We start from the raw sequence: 26,500 nt of genomic DNA on the forward strand, positions 1-26,500 counted from the left end.
GAGAGAGAGAGAGAGAGAGAGAGGTACAGAGAGAGAGAGAGAGAGAGAGAGAGAGAGAGAGAGAGAGAGAGAGAGGTACAGAGAGGTACAGAGAGAGAGAGAGGTACAGAGAGGTACAGAGAGGTACAGAGAGAGAGAGAGGTACAGAGAGGTACAGAGAGGTACAGAGAGAGAGAGAGGTACAGAGAGAGAGAGGTACAGAGAGAGAGAGGTACAGAGAGAGAGAGAGAGAGGTGCAGAGAGAGAGAGAGAGAGAGAGGTACAGAGAGAGGTAGAGAGAGAGAGAGAGAGAGGTACAGAGAGAGAGAGAGAGAGAGAGAGAGAGAGAGAGAGAGAGAGAGAGAGAGAGGTACAGAGAGAGAGAGAGAGAGAGAGGTACAGAGAGAGAGAGAGAGAGAGGTACAGAGAGAGAGAGAGAGAGAGAGAGAGGTACAGAGAGAGAGAGAGGTACAGAGAGAGAGAGAGGTACAGAGAGAGAGAGAGAGAGAGAGAGAGAGAGAGAGAGAGAGAGAGAGAGAGAGAGAGAGAGAGAGAGAGAGAGAGAGAGAGAGAGAGAGAGAGAGAGAGAGAGAGAGAGAGAGAGAGAGAGGTACAGAGAGAGAGAGAGAGAGAGAGAGAGAGAGAGAGGTACAGAGAGAGAGAGAGAGAGAGAGAGAGAGAGAGAGAGAGAGAGAGAGAGAGAGAGAGAGAGAGAGAGAGAGAGAGAGAGAGAGAGATACAGAGAGAGAGAGGTACAGAGAGAGAGAGAGAGAGAGAGAGAGAGAGAGATACAGAGAGAGAGAGGTACAGAGAGAGAGAGAGAGAGAGAGAGAGAGAGAGAGAGAGAGAGAGAGAGAGAGAGAGAGAGAGAGAGAGAGAGAGAGAGAGAGAGAGAGAGAGAGAGAGAGAGAGAGAGGTACAGAGAGAGAGAGAGAGAGAGAGAGAGAGAGAGAGAGAGAGAGAGAGAGAGGTACAGAGAGGTACAGAGAGGTACAGAGAGGTACAGAGAGAGAGAGAGGTACAGAGAGGTACAGAGAGGTACAGAGAGAGAGAGAGAGGTACAGAGAGAGAGAGAGAGAGAGAGAGAGAGAGAGAGAGAGAGAGAGGTACAGAGAGGTACAGAGAGAGAGAGGGGTACAGAGAGAGAGAGGTACAGAGAGAGAGAGAGGTACAGAGAGAGAGAGGTACAGAGAGAGAGAGGTACAGAGAGAGAGAGGTACAGAGAGAGAGGTACAGAGAGAGAGAGGTACAGAGAGAGAGAGAGAGAGAGAGGTACAGAGAGAGAGAGAGAGAGAGGGAGAGGTACAGAGAGAGAGGTACAGAGAGAGAGGTACAGAGAGAGAGGTACAGAGAGAGAGGTACAGAGAGAGAGGTACAGAGAGAGAGAGAGAGAGGTACAGAGAGAGAGAGAGAGAGGTACAGAGAGAGAGAGAGAGAGAGAGAGAGAGAGAGAGAGAGAGAGAGAGAGAGAGAGAGAGAGGTACAGAGAGAGAGAGAGAGGTACAGAGAGAGAGAGAGAGGTACAGAGAGAGAGAGAGAGGTACAGAGAGAGAGAGAGAGAGACAGTGAGAGACAGTGAGAGAGAGTGAGAGAGAGAGAGAGACAGTGAGAGAGAGAGAGAGTGAGAGAGAGAGAGAGAGAGGTACAGAGAGAGAGAGAGAGGTACAGAGAGAGAGAGAGAGGTACAGAGAGAGAGAGAGGTACAGAGAGAGAGAGAGGTACAGAGAGAGAGAGAGGTACAGAGAGAGAGAGAGGTACAGAGAGAGAGAGAGGTACAGAGAGAGAGAGGTACAGAGAGAGAGAGGTACAGAGAGAGGTACAGAGAGAGAGAGAGAGAGGTACAGAGAGAGAGAAAGAGGTACAGAGAGACAGAAAGAGGTACAGAGAGACAGAAAGAGGTACAGAGAGAGAGAGGTACAGAGAGAGAGAGGTACAGAGAGAGAGGTACAGAGAGAGAGAGGTACAGAGGTAGAGAGATGGAGAGGTAGGAGAGGTAGGAGAGGTAAGAGAGAGAGAGAGAGGTTTAGTTTGATCTTTACAACGTTGAGATGGAGAATTCGCCTCTCAAGGTGATTGATGACTGCAATAAAACTTCGTCTCAACACCCCCCCTCCCACCACGACCCCCCATCCACCATGGAGTTTGCTTCGTATTGGTGCCATTTACCTGGCTCTTTTGCAAGGTGCGCAATGTGAGCGGACAGAGCCTCAGAGGGAGTGTTCAGCCTGAACCCTGGCAGCATTTCTCTGTTGCATGCAATGTTACATCTTCATTGGGGTGACATTTACTGAAACATTAAAACAATAAAAAAAAACTCTAACTCGATTCAGTAGAGCACATACCTCCACCAGGCTGAATCGTATACGTTTTTTTGTATCCCACTGATAGGCCGGATCTGGATTTGGATCTGAACCAAAATATAATCACCTTGTTCTTGTCACCCACCCAACTCATCCAAGTTGTCAGAATCGATCCATAATTTTTGAGATTTCCTGTTATCTATCGTTTTTGGCCCCATCTCTCAATGGTGAAGAATCACTTAAAAAAAAAAAAAACTTCTCTGATCTGGATCTTCACCAAAATCAAATCAGTTAATCCTTGTTACGAACCCCAACCTGCCCAAATTTCGTCTGAATCCATCCCTAACTATTTGAGATATCCTGCTATATGTCGTTTTTGGCCTATCACTCAAGAGTGAAAAATAACTTTAAATGAACGCAACTATTTTGGGCCCAGTGGCCCAGATAAGTGATAATATATTCTGCGCCCTTGCTATTTTTCACGTGTGCTGTATAGTGTATATTGAAGGTAAACAAATGTTCTGTCTTCTTATTTCTCAGATCCTAAATGGAGATACAACACTTGTTCTTCCTGTTGACTGCCATACTGGTTGGCATCTTACCTTCAGCACCTATTGGCGTCCCACATCCTGCATACAGTGAGCGCAGAAATGTGGCTCAACCACACTATGTGACCAGAGAGAGAGCTCGCCTACTTGAAAAGAGTGGGAAAAAGAAATGGGCAAGTAAGAATGCATTTTATCTCAAAATTCCTATTTGTTAAGAAATTCCAATGCAACAAACACTGCCCCCCTTGCATACCTCATCTACCTTCAAATAGTTAAGTATTATCCACAGGTGGAAAAAGGAGACAAGTTCAGAGGAATGAGAACAAATATAAAGACAAGCCGGTAGGCGGCGATGGGTCGCCGAGCATGGAAACTATAAGATATAGAGCAAAATGGATGTCACATAGCGGATAGGGAATCACCTTAACATTATGCATATCAAATCTCATCCAGTTCCATCTACTGATAACTACTCGGTATCCATTTGAATTAAAAGTACCGAAAATACGGTTTTAAATTGGAAATCCCCAAAGTTTGAGGGGGTGCTGTGGGTGAACAAAGATCTAAATCGAAAATCCGGCTCGATTGTTTGTGCACAATGTATTCCAGACGATTAGTGTGAATTTTCATGACCATCTGACCATAACCCCAGGAGGAGTAGCATTTGGCACGAAGGCACCTCCAGCTCTCGCATATTATTTATTTTTGCACGAATTGACCTTTGACCCCTGACCTAAGCGAAATCGGTCAAAATGTCCTGAGGCAAAGTTGTAGTACTCACTGAGTACCATGAACCTGCAAAGTTTCATTCGTATCGATGCACTCACCTGGTCGCGAGGGGGCCTTCAATTTTCGCCAATTTTCGCGCATACCCTAATTGTAGGGGGCGCTGCAGGTAAAGTATTCCATATATCACAAAAACCAGAATATATTTGATAGCGCATCACCTGTAGATCATTCGTGCCAAATTTCATAACCCTACGTGGGATAATGGTTTTCGGAATTGATTTCGCGTGAACGGTACCGATTTTGAAGGTTTTTCGGTTGTTGCTAGGGAACCAAAGCATCCCCAGCAACCATCACAATTTCCAAAGCACGAGGTCATAAGATGTATCTACCACCCGAGTTTGGTCAAAATCCGCCCACGTTTACTACCAATTATGCTGATGACAAACGAACAAACAGACAGAATTACTGACAATAAAGGTCACCTATTTCGGCGACCCAAAAACAGGTTCACAATGTACAGATTTCAGAGAATGGTTTAAAGTATTTTGATTTTCAAATGTGAACATTTCTTTTACTCTGATAATGCACTAAATCGGATATAACCAATTTTCCATTTTTCGAGGCCTGTGTGGTGACACTCTTGAATTATACACTACGTGGCCAAAAGTATGTGGATTCATCCTGCTCATCCAACATCTCATTCCAAAATAATGGCCATTAATATGGACTTTGTCCCCCCCCCCTTTGCTGCTTAGCAGCCTCCACTCTTCTTTTACCTCTCGATGTTGGAACATTGCTGCGGGGATTTGCTTCCATTCAACCACAAGAACATTCGTGAGGTCAGGCACTGATGTTGGGCGATTACGTCTGGCTCACAGTCAGTGTTCCAATTCATCCCAAAGGTGTTTGGGGTTGAGGTCAGGGCTCTTTGCAGGCCAGTCAAGTTCTTCCACATCGATCTTGAGAAACCATTTCTATATGGACCTCGCTTTGTGCACAGGGGCATTGTCATGCTGAAACAGGAAAGGGCCTTCCCCAAACTGTCGCCACAAAGCTGGAAGCACAGAATCACCTGGAATGTCATCGTATGCTATTTCGTTAAGATTTCCCTTCACTGGAACTAAGGAGTCTAGCCTGAACCATGAAAAAGAGCCTCAGACCATTATTACTCCTCCACCAAACTTTACTCTTGGCACTGCATTCGGGCAGGTAGCGTTCTCCTGGAATCCACCAAACTCAGATTCATCCGTCGGACTGCCAGATGGTGAAGCGTGATTCATCACTCCAGAGAACGCGTTTCCACCGCTCCAGAGTCCAATGGCGGTGAGCTTTACACCACTCCAGCCGATGCTTGGCATTGCGCATGGTGATCTTAGGCTTGTGTGTGGCTGCTTAGCCATGGAAACCCATTTCATTAAACTCTCCACGAACAGTGTCTGTGCTGATGTTGCTTCCAAAGTCAGTTTGGAACTCGGTCGTGAGTGTTACAACCGACGACAGACGATTTTTCTGCGCAATGCGCTTCAGCACTCTGTACACCCGTTCTGTGAGCTTGTGTGGCCCACCACTTCGTGGCTGAGCTGTTGTTGCTCCTGGTCATTTCCACTTCACAATAACAGCACTTACAGTTGACCAGAGCAGCTCTAGCATGGCAACATTTTGATGAAATGACTTGTGAGAAAGGTGCCATTCCATGAAGGTGCCACGTTGAAAGTCACTGAGCTCTTCAGTACAGCCCATTCTTCTGCCAATGTTTGTCTGTGGAGATTGCATGGCTGTGTGCTTGATTTTATATGCCTTTCAGAAATGGGGGTGGCTGAAATAGCCGAATCTACAAATTTGAAGGGGTGTCCGCATACTTTTGGCAATGTAGTGTAAATGGCGACCATTTAAAACCTGTTTCCCAATAAATTGACCACCAAATCACAAAGACTCTTGATCAAAACCTAATGAGGAGTTCGAAATTGAATGGTACGACTTACAATATGCTATAAATATAGTGCCTTCAGAAAGTATTCACACCCCTCGACTTTTTTCACATTTTGTTGTGTTACAGCCTGAATTTAAAATAGATTCAATTTAAATTTTTTGTAACTGATCTACTCAAAATAACCATCAATGACAAAAGGAAAACATGTTTTTCGAAATTTTTACAAATGAATTAAAAATGAAAATCTGAAATATCTTACATCAATCAGTATTCAACCCCCTGAGTCAATACTTTGTAGAAGCACCTTTGGCAGTGATTACAGCTTCGAGTCTTCTTAGGAATGTCTATATTAGCTTTGTACATCTGTATTTGGGGATTTTCTCCCATTCTTCCTTACAGATTTGCTCATGCTCTGTCAATTTGGATGGAGAGTGTCAGTGAACAGCAATCTTCGAGTCTTTCCACGGATTCTCAATGGGATTCAAGTCTGGGCTTTGGCTGGGCCACTCAAGGACTATCGGGTTCTTGTTCTGAAGCCATTCTAGTGTTGCTTTGGCTGTATGATTGGATTCACTGTCCTGCTGGAACGTAAATCCTCGCTGCAGTCTCAGGTCTTTTGCACTCTGAAGCAGGTTCTCCTCAAGGATTTCCCTGTATTTGGCTCCATTAATTGTTTCCTCTATCCTTACAAATCTCCCAGTCCCTGCCACTGAAAAGCATCCACATAGCATGACACTGCCACCAACATGCTTCATGGTAGGGATGGTGTTAGATAAGTGATGAGCTGTGCTTGGTTTCCGCCAGACATAGCACTGAGCATTCAAGCCAGAGAGTTCAATTTTCGTCTCATCAGACCACATAATCTTTTGCCTCATGCTCTCAGCGTTTCACATGCCTTTTTGCAAACTCCAAGCATGCTGTCATGTACCTTTTTCTCAGGAGTGGCTTCCATTTGGCCACTCACCCATAAAGCCTTGATTCGTGAAATGCTACAGAGATTGTTGGCCTTTTGGCAGGTTCTTCCATCTCGGTGAAGGAACTCCGTAGTTCTGTCAGAGTGGTCATTGGGTCGTTGGTCACCTCCCTGCTCGGTTGCTCAGGTCACTTGGCGTTAAACCGTTTTGTCAGATGGCCAGCTCCAGGACGAGTCTAGGTTGTTCCATATTCTTTACATTTCCTAATGATGGAGCTCACTGTCCTCTTGGGAATTTTCAACACTCTCGAAATTGTTTTATACCCTTCCTCAGATCGAAGCCTCCTTACAATTCTATCTCGGAGTTCTCCGGACAGTTCCATGGACTTCATGGTCGAGTTTCTGTTCTGACATGCACTGTCAACTGTGGGACCTTATAAAGAAAGGTGTGTTTCTTTCTAAATTATGTCCAATCAATAGAATTGGCCACAGGTGGACTCCAATCAAGTTGTAGAGTCATCTCAAGGGTGATCAAAGGAAATTGGACACACCTGAGCTCAATTTGGAGTGTCATAGCAAAGGTTATTTTTTTTTGTTGTACACATTGTCGAGGCTCAAATGAGAGCTAAAACACAATGCACAACAAGGGGGGCAGTAGAGGGAAGGAGAAAAGTGGGGAACAGAGACATTAGATCTGCGGAAGGGAGAGGGATGGGGCAGGGAACACTGGGAACACAAGATGGACATGACAAGGACTTTCAGGACCTCACACAACAGGGAACTTTTGGGGGGGGGGAAGGCAGGGAATTTGAAGGAGGTAGGTTTGGGGTGGGTTGACGAGGGTAGAAAAGATCATAGTTTTGGATGGGGGATGATAGGAGGTGGTGGTGAACAGCTGTTTTGAAGACCTGAAGGGAAGAATGGGATTGAAGAGAGTGTGGGAGTTTATTCCAAAGGTGGGGGAAAAAGAGGAATGAAAGAGTGAAGGTGAGCAGCGATTCGTGATTTTCGTAGTTTTACCAAAAGGGGGTTGCTGGCGAACATTGAGCACTCTGCGGAAAAATGGGGGGGGGGGGGACATCGCAGACAGAGCAGAGCAGAGGGGGGCGAGACCGGAGAGGAGACAGTAGAAGACAAAGACCACTGATCTGCCTGCGGTGAGAGAGTGAGAGGCCCAAAGACTCACCCTCACCACAGGAGATACAAATGATCCTGAATGCCTTGGATTACACAGTGTGAAGCCGAGAAAGGTGAGAGGCGGGAACACCAACCAGACCAGACGGGAGAGCAGCACTCCATCTTGCTGCGGACAAAAGCTTTGTATGTGATCAGGAGCTCAGGTGGGTCCCGAAGTATTCAACCCACCAGGAGCTCAGCTCAGGTGGGTTGAATACCTGTTGACACAAGATATTTCAGCTTTTCATTTGTAAAAATTTCTAAAAAAACGTTTTCACTTTGTCATTATGGGGTATTTTGTGTAGATCGGTGACAACAAAATTTAAATGTAATCCATTTTAAATTCAGGCTGAAACACAACAAAATGTGACAAAAGTAGAGTGGTGTGACTACTTTCTGAAGGGACTGTATATCAGAAAATACAAGTTATGTCCTAAAAGACGAGCCAGAAACAAGAATTTGGGCCCAAACTGATTCAAAGACGCATTCTATGGCATCCTCGGTGTTACAGGCCAGAACAGACGTTCCACGATGAGAAGGTACAAGAGCGAGTGGTTTGTATGAAGGCAAATATGTTCAAGTCTAAAGATGACTTGAAAATGGCACAAAAAAACCATAAAGGCATAAAAGTCTGTTTGGCATTGTACTTTATTCTCTCATGCAACTAAGACGGACGGGATAAACATGCCAAATACTTCAAATGGTCTGGCGGTAGACAAAAGGCTTCGAGATAAATGAACAATATATTTCCTCTGATTTTTCAACTGGTTGAACACTTTTGAATAAGAAGATTTTTGAAAGGAGTTCACCTTTGATTCAACATGGCAGCCAAACCACGTGGACTGATTACTTCATTTTGAACAACTTTTTTGCACCCTGGGAAGTCGATCATAACTTGCTGAGTATGGAATTTTCCATGAGATGCTGTTTCGGAGAAGAAGGACTTTTAAGTTTTTGCTTAAATCCCAGCTGGTTGCCATGGTGATTGTAAAAATCAAGATTCGGAAAAACGATGGCATTGATTCTCATTTCCCCCAATGTTTCTGAGAAGGTTCAACTTAATCGGAGCAGCAATTCTGGACAACTAGCTTTTTAAGGTTGTACCAACATGGAGAAGTACTCCAAGATGGCGTCACCGATGACGACAAAAATTTTTTTTTCATTGCTAGACCAGCTGACCAATCAAAAATAAATGTCAAATTCAAGTTCTTATTGTTGTGTCGATGCCAAAAATGTTTCATGCTAATCGGACAATTTTTTTTAACCTCAACATGGCTGGCAAACCACTTCACCGATGACGTTGTCTTCTAGGTTTTTTTGCACCAAGGGGAGTCGATCATAACCTGACAAGAATCAAATCCATAGCATTTGTAGTTTCGGACTACATTTATAAAGATTTTTGCTTAAATCCAAGCTGGTTACCATGGTGATTGCAAAATCAAAACTCGGAAACAATATGCATCATTTCTCATTTGCCGCAACATTCCTGTGAAGTTTCAACCCAATCGGAGCAGCCGTGCCGCCGCTACAGCTTCCACAAAATTTTGTGGAAATAAAAGAATAATAATACAAGCAGTCATAGACTGGCACTTACGAAATCGTCAACTTGACCTCTGACCTTGTCTAATAAAAGCTGTCTCTCGAGAAGGTAGCGACGCAAACCAGAAGTTTCGATGATGATTCTGTACAAAACCATCAAAAATAGAATGTTTGACCTCACTGTGACCTTGATCTTTGACCGATTTTGACCAAAATCTAATCAGTGCTAGCCATCACGCTCCTGAATCACGTGGTGTAATTTGACATTGGTAGCTTCTTCCGTTCTCGAGTTATCATGCCTACAAACACACAAACAAGCAGTCATAGACTGGTACTTACGAAATCGTCAACTTGACCTCTGACCTTGTCTAATAAAAGCTGTCTCTAGAGAAGGTAGCGACGCAAACCAGAAGTTTCTACGATGATTCTGTACCAAACCATCAAAAATCGAATGTTTTGGATGTTTGACCTCACTGTGACCTTGACCTTTGACCGATTTTGACCAAAATATAATCAGCGCTAGCCATCACCCTCCTGAATCACGTGGTCTAATTTGACATTGGTACCTTCTTCCGTTCTCGAGTTATCGTACTTACAAACACACAAACACACAAACACACAAACAAACAAACACACAAACAAACAAACACACAAACAGGACGGAAGTCATCAACATACTTACGAAATCTTTAGATTTCGTAAGTAAAAATACTGAGAACAATAGACCATGCATTTGCTTCACCGATGACGTCATTGTTATGACCCTATATAGTCCGGGAGCTAACAGAGATTTGTACTACATCTCGAGTACAAAAGGTTTGAGAGCGAGTCATGAGATGGTGGGGTGGGGACCTCCGAATGGGCATTCTTAAGTTTTCCAATTGGTGTATTATGTAGGGGGCGCTGCTTAAAGTAGCCGCCAAAATCTGTTTAAATTACAATTTGAGTACATGAATCAAACTGGTGCCAAGAGTTTAATTTTGGCACTATGGTTACCGATATGTAATTCTTAAGTGACGGATTTGGTGCAAAACACATTTAAGAACGGCCTAAAGGGGGCGCCACTGTCACGTTTAAATCACATTTTGAGTACATTATTGAACCTTTGTAGAAATAATCTTTAGACCATCCTGATGAAGGATCAGTAATTCTTCAGTGACGATTTTGGTGCAAAACCCATTTAAGAACGGCCTAAAGAGGGCGCTATTTTTAGCACATTTAAAACACATCTCAAATACATCAATGGAACTTTGTGAAAATATTATTTTGACCTTCATAATAAAAGGATCACTAGTTCTTAAGTGATCATTTTGGTGCAAAACCCATTTAAGAGGGTGTCAGATGCAAATACCTGTTTTTGTGATTTTAAGATCAATACAAAGTAGGTTAAACAAAGGTCATTTCTTACCAAGTCGCCCTCTGGCTCTGGGACAGCATGCTGGAGTTACCACATGTCTGAGCACTTGGTCTAGAGGAATATTGGTTTTCCAATATAGCAGAACATTGTCACTTTCATGGTTGTGACAGTATTACTGGATTATTTTGAATACGTTGCCTGATATAGCTGAAATACTGCAAAGTAGGGTGTTGAAATCTTATCAATCAGTCAGTTAATCATATCGGATACGTGTATTCACAACTAAACCAGTGACATGTGTAAAATTCCATCAGACATAAAGCTTTTCATTACATTCTGAATTAAGGCAAATTCTGCTAAATTATGGTTAAAATCCTATTTATGTTCTCTGCTAACATCATAAGACCATCTACACTTTTAAGACATGAAATATTTAAAACATATAGAATGCATTGAAATTTGAATCTGATAGGATAGAAGAACAAAGAAACTATCAATTTTAACTTTTCTATCAATTACTTGTATTTCAAGAACAAAATCAAGTGTGACATGTAGATATGGCATCGATACATGGGGGAGGAGCACGAGTGATCAGAAAAAATTTTGGACCTTGTCATTTTCCTGACACATTCAGTGCATATGGAACAAGCATCGTGAAAAATGAAAAAAATTAAGTTTTTCTACTTTAGGCAAGAGGACGTGCATCCACTAAGTAGCTACCGTTGTAAAACACTTGTATTGAATTATATGTTGCAAAAGAACACTTACATGAATATCTTTGAAATCATTCTGCTCTTTGGAAACAAATTTTTTGTCATGTATCAATTCTTTTGATGTCCATATCCATCCATATCATGCTAAATTTTAAAATGATATCAGTGTATCCCTAAATCTTACGAGACAAAACATTAAAACTGCTGATGAGTCATACCCATACAGCCAGGCAAAAGTTATATTCCTAAACTGTGAAGACGTCCACAATGATGAGTTCACTAGTAGTTATTATTATTGGTATAATTATGCCTGTCTGCCTGTCTGTTACAAGATTCTAGTTATCCTCATCAGAAAAGTTAACTTCATATGATGATGCTATTTCCATGTCCTCCTCATCTTCCTCGTCCATTCCTTCGAATTCCTCTGTCTCTGTGATCAGGCTTTCGGGGAGTTGAACCCCTTCGAACCAAACCGGTTTGTAATGGTCATCAACTAACTGCCAGCCATTTTCTTCAGTGGGATGCTGCTCTATATGATTTTGATCTTTGAACAACAAACAATGCATCCTGACTTGTTGAATCAATTCGATGTTTTATCTGCTTTCCACATTGGTCAGATATGTTGCCTGTGTACAGAACTTTGAAGAAGTTCATCACGGGTTGGGGTACAATTGTGTCTCCGTATCTGACATCATCTAATGTTGGATTTTCTGGTACGTCTTTATGGGGAGCATTTAACAGCTGCTTTAACTTTAACTTTAACTTTAACATTTAACAGCTAAAATAAGGAAACAAGATAAATGTTATAGCTTAATGGAGTTAGTTCGACGAAGAAGGTCGAAAACTCGGTTCGATTCCCACAACTTTGAAAATTTGACCTTTGTGAACTTTAAAAGTCAAAGGTCAAGGATTATGACCTTTGGTGCAAAACTTCCTCTGGAACATTCTAGGAACAATATAACGTCATATAGGCTATATGGTATTTCACACTCCTTGGATTATCCATACTTTGATGAAATCAGCGTAAAAACAAACTTGAAGGGGGCGCTACAGGCAAGGTGTTCGAGATAGACAAAATGGTTTCAAGACTTTAGGTGGGGAATGACCTCAAGATTATGCATAAAAAATTGTCATCCTAGCTCTCAAAGTTTGGGCAGTCGTCTGATTTTTATGTCAAAATTCGAAATTTTCTAAGTTCATGACCTTGTGACCATAACCTTGGGACTAAAATGAAAAATCGAGCTCCGTGGGGCTATGTGGTTGCCATTGGGCTAACCAAATACCGAAACCCCTGCCAGATTCGACAACCCCCTCGGAGAAGATGGATTTTTATGTCAAAATCGCAATTTTCTAAGTTCGTGACCTTGGGACGAAAATGAAAAATCGAGCTCCGTGGGGTTATGCAGATGGCATTGGGCTAACCAAATACCGAAACCCCTGCCAGATTCCACAAACCCCCTAGGAGAAGATGCAAATTGAAATTGGCTACCCCCTAAAAACACAATTCGCAATTTTCTAAGTTCGTGACCTTGTGGCCTTGACCTTGGGACGAAAATGTAAAAAAAAAAATCGAGCTCTGTGGGGCTATGCAAGTGCCATTGGGCTAACCAAATACTGGAACCCTTGCCAGATCAGACAAACCCCTCAGAGAAGAATTTTTTAATGTCAAAATCGCAATTTTCGAAGTTCGTGACCTTGTGACCTTGACCTTGGAACGAAAATGAAAAATCGAGCTCCGAGGGACTATGCAGGTGCCATTGGGCTAACCAAATACCGAAAACCCTGTCAGATTCGACAAAACCCCGAGGAGAAGATGCAAATTGAAATTGGCTACCCCCTAAAAACACAATTCGCAATTTTCTAAGTTCGTGCCCTTGTGGCCTTGACCTTGGGACGAAAATGAAAAAAAAAATCGAGCTCTGTGGGGCTATGCAAGTGCCATTGGGCTAACCAAATACCGAAACCCTTGCCAGATCAGACAAACCCCTCGGAGAAGAATTTTTTAATGTCAAAATCGCAATTTTCTAAGTTCGTGACCTTGTGACCTTGACCTTGGGACGAAAATGAAAAATCGAGCTCCGTGGGGCTATGCAGGTGCCATTGGGCTAACCAAATACCGAAACCCCTGTCAGATTCGACAAAACCCCGAGGAGAAGATGCAAATTAAAATCAGCTATCCCCTAAAAACACGTTTTTTTGGGCGTGGCTCCACCAATAATGGGCGGACCACGCCCATTTTCAGGAAAACACAACTAGGTCATGATATAAACCTCCCACCAAAATTTCATCAGGATTGGATCAAAACCCACAGAGCTATGCTCGGGACAGAGACAGACAGACAGACAGACACACAACAATAACGAATATAGTGGTCACATATTTTTTCGTGAACCAATAAGTTATTGGCTTAGGGTCCCTAATATATGTTATCTGAACTACTCTAACTCCAGATAAAACTCACCTCTAAGTTGTAAAATATCTGTAACTACTACATTCAGAATGATGAAATGGGAATCACAGCACCAACTATGCTGCACAGCTGATCTACATGTATCACCAACACACTGCATGAGCCCATCCTTGATGCCGAGCCGGCGAAGTATATATATGACGAATCATGTAGGCCCACAAGTGATTCGTCATCTTCCATGCAGTTATCTAATAGTTTAATACCTGCAGCAAATGTTGGTTCCTGAGTACATCAATCTCACTTCCTCCTTCACAGGAATTTGACCATAATTGATATTTGAACCCTTCTGAAATGGGTTTTGCACCAAAATTCTCACTTAAGAATTACTGATCCTTCATCAGGATGGTCTAAAGATTATTTCTACAAAGTTTCAATAATGTATCCAAAATGTGATTTAAACGTGACAGTAGCGGTTCTTAAATGTGTTTTTTAGGCCGTTCTTAAATGTGTTTTGCACCAAATCCGTCACTTAAGAATTACATATCGGTAACCACAGTGCCAAAATTAAATTATTGGCACCAGATTGATTCATGTACTCAAAATGTAATTTAAACGGATTTTGGCGGCTACTTTAAGCAGCGCCCCCTACATAATGCACCAATTGGAAAACTTAAGAATGCCCATTCAGAGGTCCCCATCCCACCATCTAATGACTTTAGCTCTCAAACCTTTTGTACTCGAGATGTAGTACAAATCTCTGTGAGCTCCTGCATTAATATACCCCATGGGGAGTTGACGGTTGCCTAGTTTCAATTTATTTTCACTGAGCAATTTCAGAGAAAAATATGTCAAAAATTTTGCCTTTAATCCGATATGGCTGCCATACAATGTGACCTATGACGTCAGAGTGATCAATAAAATATCCTCCATGGGAGTACACCTCCTACGTTTAAAGTTTTTCATCGATCGGACAAGCGGTTGCAGAGAAAAACATTTTTTACAGCGAAAATATATGGACGCGGACGCAGGCACACGCACACGCGTTGAAATATCTCGCACCCCCTTCGGGGCAAGACTAATAATAATGGGCAATTCAAACCTTTAAATTGCACGACAGTTTTCTTGAAAAGATTTTAAAAAAGACACAAGGTATAGCTTTTGTCAATCAACTTTGAAGAAGTCTGCAACAGCCTACAATCAGCTGGAATGAATCTGAAAAGGAGAGAAAATAAACAAGACAACATTTGGAACCAGCAGTCAGAAACTGCCTCAAAGAAGTTCCAAAAAGAGCAACAATTGGGAACACCACATTCCGGTCAGGTCAGAGTAGATATGTGATTTGCTACAGGTACCACGTAAACCTGTACTAACCTGTTTCATGGTCGGGTTGTCGGCGACTAAACCGTCTCCCCCCACCAGGTTTTCTGGTGAGGAGGGTGTATAACATGGACACCCAGCAGGATTAAGAACAAAACCTGACAAAGGGCGGAGGAGGTCCTAGTGAGCTAACGGCCATCCATATCTAGTGCCCAACTGGTCTGCAGACATCCTTCTGCAGTTGGGTTACTTTTTTTTTTTTTTTAGGAGGTTGGTGGCAGGATTTGCACTCCAGCCACTGAAAAACCATTCATTCCACAAAACATATGAAAAGCTCAAAAAAAGAGCTGTCTGTAATTATCTGAGTTCAAGTATTTGAACATCGATATTGCAGCACTCTCTGAGGTTCGGAGACTGGATAGTGGTGACATCATGGCGGGTGGTTACACCTACGATTTATCTCGTCACTTCGATGGTTACCATGCCCAAGGAGTTGCTGTTGTTGTGTCCAATAAGCTAATTCCAATGGTAATTGAGGCAACACCGGTCAACGAGCGTATTACGAGACCAAGGATTCGTCACTTCTTGGGTGTCATTTCTCTGGGGTCTGGATATGCTCCAACTGACGTGAATGATCTCACTGTGAAGGACGTATTCTATGACATGCTCGAGTCTGTGGTTGATCATTGCCCCAGGCGAGATACACTTCTTGTCTTGAGGGATTTCATGTCATCGACTGGAACTGACAGGGATGGTTATGAGAGGTGTGTTGGTCCCCATGGGTCTGGAACTGTGAATGAGAACAGCACTAAGTTTCTTGATTTTGTAAGAAGTCATGGACTTACTGTGGCTGCTTCATGGTTTCAGCACCAACCAGCTCATTGCTGGACTTTGCATTCCAACGCTGGTGGTGTGGCAAAGGAGATTGACCATATGCTCGTTGATAGTCACTGGAAGATGATCCAGAACTGCAGGGTCGACCGGAGTGCTCAGTTCCTCAATACCGACCACCGGCTTGTGGTAGCAACTTTAAAGTTGCAGCTGAAATCCGGGAGAATGGTACCATCCCAGCCGAGGCTGGATGTAGACTGGCGAAGTGGGGATTTGGGGGGGTCTGAATGCTTTGGGAATCCTGAAGAGTTGTGGAGTGCCTTCAAGACCACCATCCTTGATGTTGTCGGTGGATGTCTTGGAACTCACCGAAGGGCGAAGAAGAATTTTGTCTCTCAAGGGACACGGGATACCATTGACCAGAGTCACAGGGCCAGGCTGAATGGCAGAGCTGAGCTATTCACGGAGCTGAGCTATTCACGGAGTTGAGGCGTAAAACTGTATGTGCGCTGAGGGTGGATAAGAAGGCCGATGTGAGAGGAATCTGTGAGGGGGTAGAGCATCACATGTGGTCAAGTGATTCTCGTCCTGCTTACAGGGGAATTCACGCATTGCGTTCCTCCAAGCCTGTCCTCTTGACAGAGGTTATTGACACTCTTGAGTGTGGTGGGCTCTTGACAGAGGAGTCCAAAGTGAAGGCCAGCTCGGCTGGTTACTTTGAGCGGCTGTAACAGGCTGATCCACTAGCTGTTGAGTTGGATGTCAGACGTGTTACTATTCCTCCTGCTGACCCTCCAATCAACTGTGATAAACCTTTGTTTGTGGAAACACAGGCTGTGGTGAACCAGATGAAATGGGGTAAAGCTCCTGGGATCTGTGGAATCCATGCTGAACTTCAAGGCTGGTGGAAATGCTGTACTCATGTCGTTGCATGCAGTTCTGTGCTCTGCATGGAACACAGGTATCATTCCAACTGACTGGAAGAGGGTCTTGTTGTCCCTCTCTGGAAAGGGAACGGAGATCACCAGGACTGCAACAACTACTGAGGGGTGATGCTGCTCTCAGTTCCAGGCAAGGTCTTTGCTTGGATAATTCTTGATAGGGTTCACCACCATCTGCTTGAGCACCAGCGGCCAGAGTAGTCAGGCTTTACACCAAAGAGGTCAACGACTGACCGTATCCTTGCCGTTCAGGTCCTCACCGAACACAGATAAGAGTTTTGGCAGGGGCTGCTTGGAGCCAATGTTGATCTCTGCAAAGCGTTCGATTCAGTGAATGGGGATGCCCTCTGGAGGATTCTTGGTCTTCGTAGGTTGCCACCAAAACCGATCAATCTGATGTCTGAACTATACTCTGGTATTGAGAGGGCTGTGAGATGTGGTGATGTCATCCCCGACTTATTTCCAGTTGTTACTGGAGTTTGTCACGGGTGTGTACTGACCCCCAAACTTTGCAGCACTTGTATTGCAGCACAGCACAGCACACAGATTTTGTGTCCAACGAGCGGTTGCTCAGAGAGACTCAAATGAGATTTGTTACCTGCATAGTCTATGAGCATCAGCTGCGGCTGTATGGACATGAGGCTCGTTTTTCTGATGCTGATCCTGCTCACCAGATTCTCTCAGTGAGAGAGCCTCGTGAGTGCAGGCGGCCAATGGGCTGACCACGTTCCTCGTGGTTGCAGCAGGTTAATCAGCATCTCAAGGAGATGGGGATGGGCAGACGGAAGTGCCTGGAGTACAGAAGGAAAGTGGACGCGCGCTTCTCCCATGCATGATCTGACATTCAAGAACTTGATACATTTTACTTCAGCCAATCATCAATGGGGACACACCAAGGATTGCAACCTTAGCCAAGAAACTCTTTTGGCAGAACTGACACTGTATAGAGCATGGTACATGAAATCATCAATGATGTGGACAATTCTTACATGATACAAACAGCATTTTCTGGTACTGCAGCCGTCATCATAGTTCTAGTTCCTCTTTCCAAAAACTAAGAGCAGCTAAACAAGTAAATAAAACATTAATGAAAGACACAAACTCAAACTTAAAAAGTGAACATTACGAGATGTCAACCTCCTTTGTGGGGTTGGCCATTGGAAGTAGGTTGACCCGTCTTTCACAAATTGGCCTGCCAGGCCTGACATTCACTGGTGCCGATTAGGGCAGGCATTTCAGATTTGGCCGGAATGTTCTGGATGATTCTCCGACTCTTCGCTGAAGGCACTGTGAGATCTTTAACATCCACCAAATAATGTTAGTCGTCTCACTCACTTCACATGCATATCTGCAAAAAAAATGCACCATCAATCAGAAAATGCAGCTTATTTAATTTCAATGTCATTGTTGTGGCCTTTGCAAACAGGGACATCCAAAGGCCAGATATGAAAGCCTCCACAGAAAATCACAGGGAAATTGTTTCAATTACTACTTAATGATCTTTTTTTCCATTTAAAGATGTTGATATAAATTAAATTAGTCTCTGATCGAGCAACTTCAGCTCTCAGATCTCCACATTTCAACATTCCCCCCCCTCCCCCGACCGCCCCTACCCCTCACTCACCAAAACCCATATAAAAATTTATCTTTATCCCATTTCCTCAACAGTTCCAGCAGCCATCTTGCTGACACCAGGCCCAAAAGGTCACATGGGAGAACCTGGTCCTCCCGGCGAATCACTTGAAGGTCCTCCTGGGCCACCCGGAAAAATCATTAGAGGTCATCGGGGCCTCAAGGGAACTAAAGGGGACAGGGGACCAGCAGGAGAGGATGGACTTCAGGGACTTCCTGGAAAGCCTGGCCCTCCAGGTGTATCACTTTCTGCTCCAGTTAGCCCAAAGGGGCAGAAGGGAGAGAAAGGTCTGCAGGGCCAGAGTGGAGAAAACGGGAGAAGGGGATACAGTGGAGAAAGTGGATCCAAAGGGGAGCCTGGAAGAATGGGTATGAAAGGAATCAAAGGAAGTGTTGGACAGGAGGGAAAATCTGGGCAAAAGGGAGAGAAAGGTGAGCAAAGCAAGCTGAGTGCTGCAAAAGGAGAAAGAGGTGATGTCGGGGAGGCAGGAAATAAAGGTGAGAGAGGACCAGTTGGACCAAAAGGATATCGTGGGGAGAGGGGAATTGTTGGTGCAGATGGAGGACCAGGAAGACCAGGGGAAAGGGGGCGTGATGGCAAAAATGGGGATAAAGGAGAGAGAGGATTTCCCGGTTTGAAAGGCATTCAGGGTCCACAGGGTCCACCATGCCTGAGCTGTCAGAAAGGAGAAAAAGGAGCAGTTGGGCAACCAGGACCTTTGGGAGAAAATGGAAGAGTAGGACCAAGAGGGATACATGGAGCTCGTGGCCCGATTGGAATTGGTCAACGTGGGCCACCTGGAACACCAGGCCCACCAGGTCCTCCAGGAGAGGTAATGATCATTCCTCCAGAAGTAGAAGGTCGGCATGTTCCTGAAGTGAGACAGGAATCCAGCCTTGGACCCGAAAGTGGCAGAGAACCAAAAACTCCTGGCCCTTGCGTTGCCTTCTCTGCCCGCATCGACACCATACTGCAAGACATACTTGTTGGCCATCCAATTACATTCCCTAAAGTCCTAGTGCAATCTGGTGGTCATAATTATGATCCATCATCTGGTGTATTTACAGCACCAGTATCAGGAATTTTCCATTTCAATTTCTCTTTCCATGGCAAAGTGACACCTGTTTCAGTTGGTCTCATACACAATGGGGCTACTGCTGTTGTTGTGACTGCATGGGGGCCACCAGGGGGATCATCTGCTGGTCTCGTATTGAGCTTGGAGGCTGGAGATGGAGTGTGGCTAGAAGTTGTATCCAGTCAGGAAAGTGGCTTGTATGTTGGTACTCATGCCAATGCCATTTTCTCTGGGCACTTGCTTTGCATTGCTTGAATTTATAGCTATTGTGTTGCATTATTACATCATTATACCTTTTCTCTTCACAATTCCTCAATATTTTACACCTTAAAAAAAAAAATTGTCAAGGCTTGTGGAAGAGCTTCATAATTTTCACCTGTATTATACATTGTGAAATCCTCTTCACAAACTCAAACTAGAGTGAAGTTGATGGTGTACCATCGGAAAACCCCACGGTTCCCATCTAAAGCAAAATTGATATATGGCATAAAGTTCCACCAGGAATGACCCAATATTATATTTTGAGTTAAATTTTTTTCCCCCGTTTTGACCCATGACCAGGAGTCTCTGCTCGAGGCATGAACAGGGGTCAAATACAAAAAAGTTACATATTTCATGCATCCCCCAATGTTGATTGCATATACAAAGTTTCATTAAAAAATGTTTCAAAAAAATGTGCCTGTAATTGAATTTTTTTAGTATTTGACCCCACCCTGGGAGGGGGGGAAGAGGGGGGGGAAGGGCTAAAAATGACACTGCTCTTGCACCTTATTGCCATGTGGTGGTGATCACACCGAGCAAGTTTGGTGAATTTTTGCCCAACCGTTCAAGAGGAGATAGTGTGACGGACAGACAGATAGACAGGAGCCAATTATATTACAATGCAAGACAGATAGACAGGACCCATGTTTTTTTTCAAAATTATTAAGAATCAAGTTCCACAGAAGGAAACTACATAATTATGATTACCCTTCAGTGATAATGTGATTCTGGGGCTTTGTATTTACTTTGTCAACTTTTGATGTCATTATAATGTGGTTAGTGTTGGACCTCACCTCCTTTGGTATCACTCTTCAATTCCATTTGCATTCTCAAAATCAAATTTCATTCTGCTGTTTTTATTGTCATCAAAGTCACATTACAAGCAAGACAAAAATTGGCTTAAACATCACAGATATGTGGGAAGCCTGGGCAGGGAAGTGGTGAAGAGTTTATTTGGGGAGAGGTGAGGACAAGCATCCAATCGTTGCAATTGGTGAGGATAATAAGGGGGTGGGGGAAGGGACATTGGGTGGGTGAAATATAAATTTTGTTGAGTGCCTTTGCCAATATATTTCAATTCACAGTTTTGTACACTGAGTGTATATTACTGTGATGTGCAAGAATGGTGTTAGAAGATTTATTTTTACTAACTTGCATGTAATAATCAGAGGCCAAATAACTTGCATTCAAAGATTGGATCGTTCAGGAGTTGCAAATAGCCAAGGAATTTGTATGTTACACTTATTGAGCACATTGAGATGCAAACGTTAATTAGCATCTGCGGTTAGAAGACAAGTGATTGATAATAATGAGTCAGGTTTTAAATATTTAGAAACACCATTCCATTGTAAGAAAAAAAAAAAAAAAAAAAAAAAAAAAGGATGAAGAGGGGAGGAGGTTAGCAAAGCAAAAGAGATTCGACCTTTATAATAGGATGCATGGACCATTTCCTGAATTATCCTTTCCTGCCGCAAGGTACTGTATATATATATATATATATATATATATATATATATATATATATATATATATATATATATATATATATATATATATATATATATATATATATATATATATATACCTTCATTATATCAGAAGTGTTTGTTCCGATCAGGACTACTTATGGAAAGTGCTCACATGTACCAGTGTAAAAACAGATTCAAGAAACAAATATGGAGTTTTCACTCACAAAGAGAAACAAATATCATTTAAAGAGCGCACCAAAGAATATTGCACGGAAATGTAGTATCTTTCACCGTCTAACATGGCCACTTATTCACTGCATCGAGTTTCTACAGGTGCAGAACTACTGCTATGTAGGATTTTCGTTTGCCAGGCTGACAAAGTATGTCCAGGTTGATAAACCAGGCAAGTTTCCTCAGTAGTAAAACGGCCTTGGAAAAGGCAAATATTAATCGTGACGATATTATCTTCTTTACTAAGTCAGCCTGGCTATTGAAGTCACATACACATTTTTCCCATAAACTTGCTGCAATTTGATGACATTGCGCTCCCCCACCCCCCACCCCCATGCCTTAAAATGTATAGTTCAAATAAATTAATGTAGTGATGTGTTAAAATTAGTTTTCTCATCAAAAGTACCTGATTAATGCTTATGTTTACATGCACCTGAACTTTTCAACTATCACTTGCACGAACATTTAATGTGAACCTCTGCTCACTTAAACTTAAAAGTTATCCCCACAATAAATATTTTCAACATTCGACGAGAAACTTATCCGCCACTTTCATGATGTCTCCGTGAAATAATTAAAATGGATGTTTACAATCATGGACAGTCAAAAAGTCATTCTGACCCCCACCCAAAACATGCAACCACACCAATGGTTCTGAAACCACACCAGTGGAACTCAGTTTCCAACCATTGTCACACATTCTTCCCAGCGGTGGGTGCATTTCCTGATGGCATTGGATAAGAAATCATGTTATTGGCTCCAAAATGTTTCGAAAAAGAAACACTTTTTGACTTCCACTTGTATACTCATTATAGCAAGATCATGCATTTTAAAAATAAGGAAAAGTTTTAGCATCCACATATTATTTGATTGTATTACTAATTTGTGAACATGGCTTGATAGAGGTGTGTGGAATCTGAATAAGACCAGCAGTTACCAACAGAGCTTCAGGGGTGTTACAAGTTGATAATCCCAGTCCCAGTTGCTGGAACATGAATTTTCTATTAAAACAAATACCGGAATTAAAAACAACGGGGGGGGGGGGAGAACTGGGTTTAAAGTCATGACACTATAAGTAGGCTTGCCACTGCTACTGTTTCAGTGTTTCAAATCAGCATCAAAGCCAATCTCAGCACCTAAACCCCAAGCCGGTTCAACTGCAGTGATTTAAGCGAGTCACATTTGCTCTACGACTAGGATACGGTGGCCATACCCCCCCCTGAATTGACAGAAACATGCAGTGGCTGCAGAGTTTCTGAGGTGGCCTCAGGGTGGCCCTACGCCGTATGGCTATCTTTTACAGGCCATAGGGGTCTCCGTGGAATTAAAGCGCGGAGTTATAACTTCTTTCATTTCTAGGTTGGCCGTAGCAATTCGACAAGCCATAGCCATGACGTAGATGTGTTCCACGTCGACCGTACATAGGGCGTACGGTGGGCTTGCATTATTCGTGTGGCTGCCGTAGGCTCTTATCAATGAAAAATGAATTTTGCCAACCCCCAAAAAATTACGGCGGCTGCACTATTTCCACGTTCATCTTAGGGCCCCCTGCAGTCGCCTTGCGGGCACCTTGAGGCTACCTTGCGTCTGCCTTGAAAATTCTATGGCCGCCGCAAGGACGCCCTAAGGTCACCGTGCGACATCAAATCAAAGACCGTATGGCACCCCCACGTTTTCGGTCTCCACAATTTCTAAATACCCCGTGCGGCTACCCAAAAAACAAAAACATATGTAGTTGCTACATTGTGTGACCGTGAAAATACTGCGGCCGCCCTATAATTGCTCGTGGCCGTAGATTTTTTAGACCCTACGGCCGCCGAGCCAAATGTGATTGAAGCATAAAGGAAGTATTAACACATGAAAAACTTGGACTCTTCAGACTGCTTCCCCAACACCAGCAGTATCAACAGCCCGAGCTCCACCCCCCTGGCACCAAACGGTGGGGGGGCACAGATCAGCGACATTTCTCCGCATTAGACGACGAGCTGGGTGAGCAAACTGATAGAAGACGAGCATCAGGATCAGACTGAGACCAAAAGCAGCACCAATCTGAGCAGCTACAGCTGGGCCGCACAACAACCCGCCAGATGAAAGTGGTGCAGCACCACGACAGACCAGCCAACCCCCAACGAGAGCGGAATTCTCAGCAAATCTGAGCCCGTAATACAATGCCGCACCAACCCAACTGTGCTTCCGTGCTACAAAATCAGGGCTATCTGGCCGGAAGCGTGTTGCTGGCCAGCAGAAGAGAGCTACTGCCGTGAAGATGGCTGTAAGAAAAGCAAGCGATTGCCACCGCGTAGATGATGAACAGCATGTTTGCCCACAAAACCCACGATTAGGTTTACCTTCCTCAGCATCAGTGACCTGGATATTCTGTTTACGAGCACTGCAGAATCGCCACACAGCACCTATCCATGGCAGGGCTGCAAATATGGCTAGATTGGCACAAATGACAAGAAAACACCAAGCACGACAGGAAGCTGCAAAAAGAACAAGTGCAGAGACACGGGCCGCCATTTCGAGGCTTCGCCAAACCAAGGCAAGCACATAGGCTGCAGGAGCAGCACCAAGTTCCAGTAATGGATGTTCGAGGCGGATGGCAAGGAAAGTGAGAACGACAGCTCCGTAGGCTGTAGCCAAGAGAGAGAAGGACATCAGCACACCTAAGAGGAGTAGGAGAAAAGAAAATGCATACATTTTATTTTGAGTAAAAATTTGCACCAGTTCCATCATTATACAAACATCCTAAAATCTACCGTTATTATCCCTCTAAATTCCACAAACATAATACCCACAAATTCTACAAAACCTCTTTCTCTTACATAATGCAGCCAATAACCAGACTCAGTGGTGTAATGGTAGAAGCATCCACTCTGGCCAAGTCATACAAAAGACTTCAAAAATGGTATGTGCTGCTTCCTTGCTTGATGCTCCTCATTTCAAGAATAGAGCAAAGAAGAAAAAGAAAAAAAAAAAACTCAGTTTGGTTGGCATCTATGAGGAGGAAGAAATTCCTTCTTGATTACCCTGAGTATGGAGAGAAAAGCATTGTTATAAAGATAACAATGCTGGAAGTGAGAGAGCGCTCTGGGAAGTGACGTCACTTCCCCCACTCTTAGCGGCTGTGTTTGTGTGAAATTGGAGTCTTCTGTTGTCTGATGTATTTGTCTGCATGTGTGCAATTTGTGTCGCAGCTCCTCCATGAACTTTAAAGACTGTAAATAAATAAATAAATAAATTGCTGTTTTGAAGAAAAAAACAAGTCCACACGTTACTCGTCATTCAAATTTCACTTACTTCAGAAAGGTTTCTCAACAACCCTCTCGAAGGTGGTAATTCACTCAAACTCTTGGGTCTAGATCTCAGCCATTACCTCTTTTGGGCAAGCCACATTTCAAAGTTGGCCTCCAAAGCCAGTCGCTGACTGGGCATCTTTCGTCATGCAAAATCCTTCCTTGACACACCTGAACTCCTATCCACCTACAAGGCTTTCGTGCCGATTGTGTGAAGAATATATTTTTGTTTTTCAGTGTGGAGAGATGGCCGATACATTCTTCTTTGTATTTTTTTTCCCCCCCAAAATTTGGCATGTCGGGTCATGTTTATGCATTCAGGGTGTCAGGTATAATTTATGCCATTTTGAATTGACAGGTTTCATGCGTTTCATTTGCAAGAATTTTGAGAAGTTGGATCATTTTCAGGTCAATAAATAATAAAGCCTAACTCAATAATGCAACTATGGTTTAAAATTTTTTTTTTAAATCCCTTAAACCAGGTTTGCTTTTCTTTTCAGGTGGAGACATTGGATATTTGACTGATGACTCGTAAATCCTCATGTAAAAAAACATCCATTTTAAATACCGTGTATTTTTAACAAACATCACTGGTATGACAAGGGATGCAAACTGGTGAGGCGACATCGTCAGCACATGCGATACCTTTGAGGTTGAAACCATTTTGCATACCGATTAATGAAGCCTCCTCCTATAGGATGGGGTGGGGTGGGGGGCATAGCTGTTATAGGTTTTGTTTCTACAATGAGTGCCCCCCAATATTTAATGGCACTCCAGTTTCTTAGAGCCCTAGGAGGACTACAGCACCATTAAGTTTTCTAATTTTATTTTTCTGTCAATGTCTGAGCTGTATCTCAGACCTGGCTGGGACTTTCAGAATTTTATATCAATAATGGGAATAAAAGTATATGTGGGTGGACAATTTTTGACCTTGACCTCATTTTTAAGGTCAAAACCTAATTATAAAATCTTTACATTTCACCAAAACGATATATTTTTGTCCAATCAGAACAAAATTCCACTCTCTTAATAGCCTAGAGTAAGGCACATTTAAGCTTGATTTACGTCATACCACTCTGAGTTAAAGGTCTTCTCTTCCTGGAAGGCAATTTCAGTGCATTCCAAAACATTTGAACTTTCAAACTTGTCTCCCTCCTCTAAAACCTGGTGGAACCTTGTTAAGTCTGCTCTGGTGTATGCGCTCCTTCCATCCTTCCCTCTCTTCAAATGGCACCAAAGCAGACTCCACATGTGAGGAGGCCGGATGCCTCAATTCTGTGTTTGCTTCCAAATCTTGCGTCCACAACCCCTCACACTCAGTGCCCATCCTTCCGTCGCACCCAACTGCTCCTGGAGTCTGTGTCTTTTGCACCTGAGAAGGTGAATAAGGTTCTTTCAACCCTAGACTTTGACTGATACTGGACCAGATGGCATCAGCTCACGTGTCCAAAAAACCTGCTCTGCTGCTCTTTCACATCCTCTTTCTGCCATTTTCACCCTGTCATTTGCACGTCATCTTCTATCTGCTTGGAAATCCACCAACATCACTGCATTGCATAAAATATGTGCAAAAAACTTATTCCCTTAACTACAGACATATCAGCTTACTCAAACTCAGCAAGGTCATGGAATCCATAAATGCACTTGATATGAAATCCTTCCTTTTCTCCAACAATATCATCTCAAATGACCAATTTGATTTCAGACCAGGTCACTCCATCTTGGACATGCTGCTCCTACTCACCCAATAAAGGGTGGAGGACCTCAATGTCATGCATGAGATCAGGTACGTCTCTCTGGACATATCTCGTGCTTTTGATACAGTCTGGCATCCTGCCTTACTCTCCAAACT

At 43.3% G+C, this 26,500-nt stretch overlaps 2 protein-coding genes across 6 annotated transcripts in view; one reads left to right on the forward strand and one right to left on the reverse strand.

Moving 5' to 3' along the window:
• The window catches only part of LOC147015613 (uncharacterized), a 28,211-nt gene extending 8,186 nt beyond the window's left edge, over positions 1–20,025 (forward strand). For both annotated transcript variants that reach the window (XM_085850533.1, XM_085850532.1), the window contains 2 exons: positions 2,820–3,004; positions 18,352–20,025. In XM_085850533.1, the coding sequence (XP_085706659.1) occupies positions 2,827–3,004; positions 18,352–19,646 (1,473 nt within the window). In that variant the 5' untranslated portion in view covers positions 2,820–2,826 and the 3' untranslated portion in view covers positions 19,647–20,025. The remainder of the gene's footprint in view (positions 1–2,819; positions 3,005–18,351) is intronic.
• A 468-nt stretch (positions 20,026–20,493) lies between these two features.
• The window catches only part of LOC147015614 (endoplasmic reticulum membrane adapter protein XK-like), a 35,610-nt gene continuing 29,603 nt past the window's right edge, over positions 20,494–26,500 (reverse strand). For all 4 annotated transcript variants that reach the window (XM_085850535.1, XM_085850536.1, XM_085850534.1 and 1 more), the window contains one exon: positions 20,494–24,018. In XM_085850535.1, coding sequence (XP_085706661.1) covers positions 23,228–24,018 — 791 coding nt within the window. In that variant the 3' untranslated portion in view covers positions 20,494–23,227. The remainder of the gene's footprint in view (positions 24,019–26,500) is intronic.

This window comes from Eptatretus burgeri, chromosome 12 (assembly GCF_056783735.1).
Source record: "Eptatretus burgeri isolate ZD-2024b chromosome 12, Ebu_testis_v1, whole genome shotgun sequence".
NCBI lineage: Eukaryota > Metazoa > Chordata > Myxini > Myxiniformes > Myxinidae > Eptatretus > Eptatretus burgeri.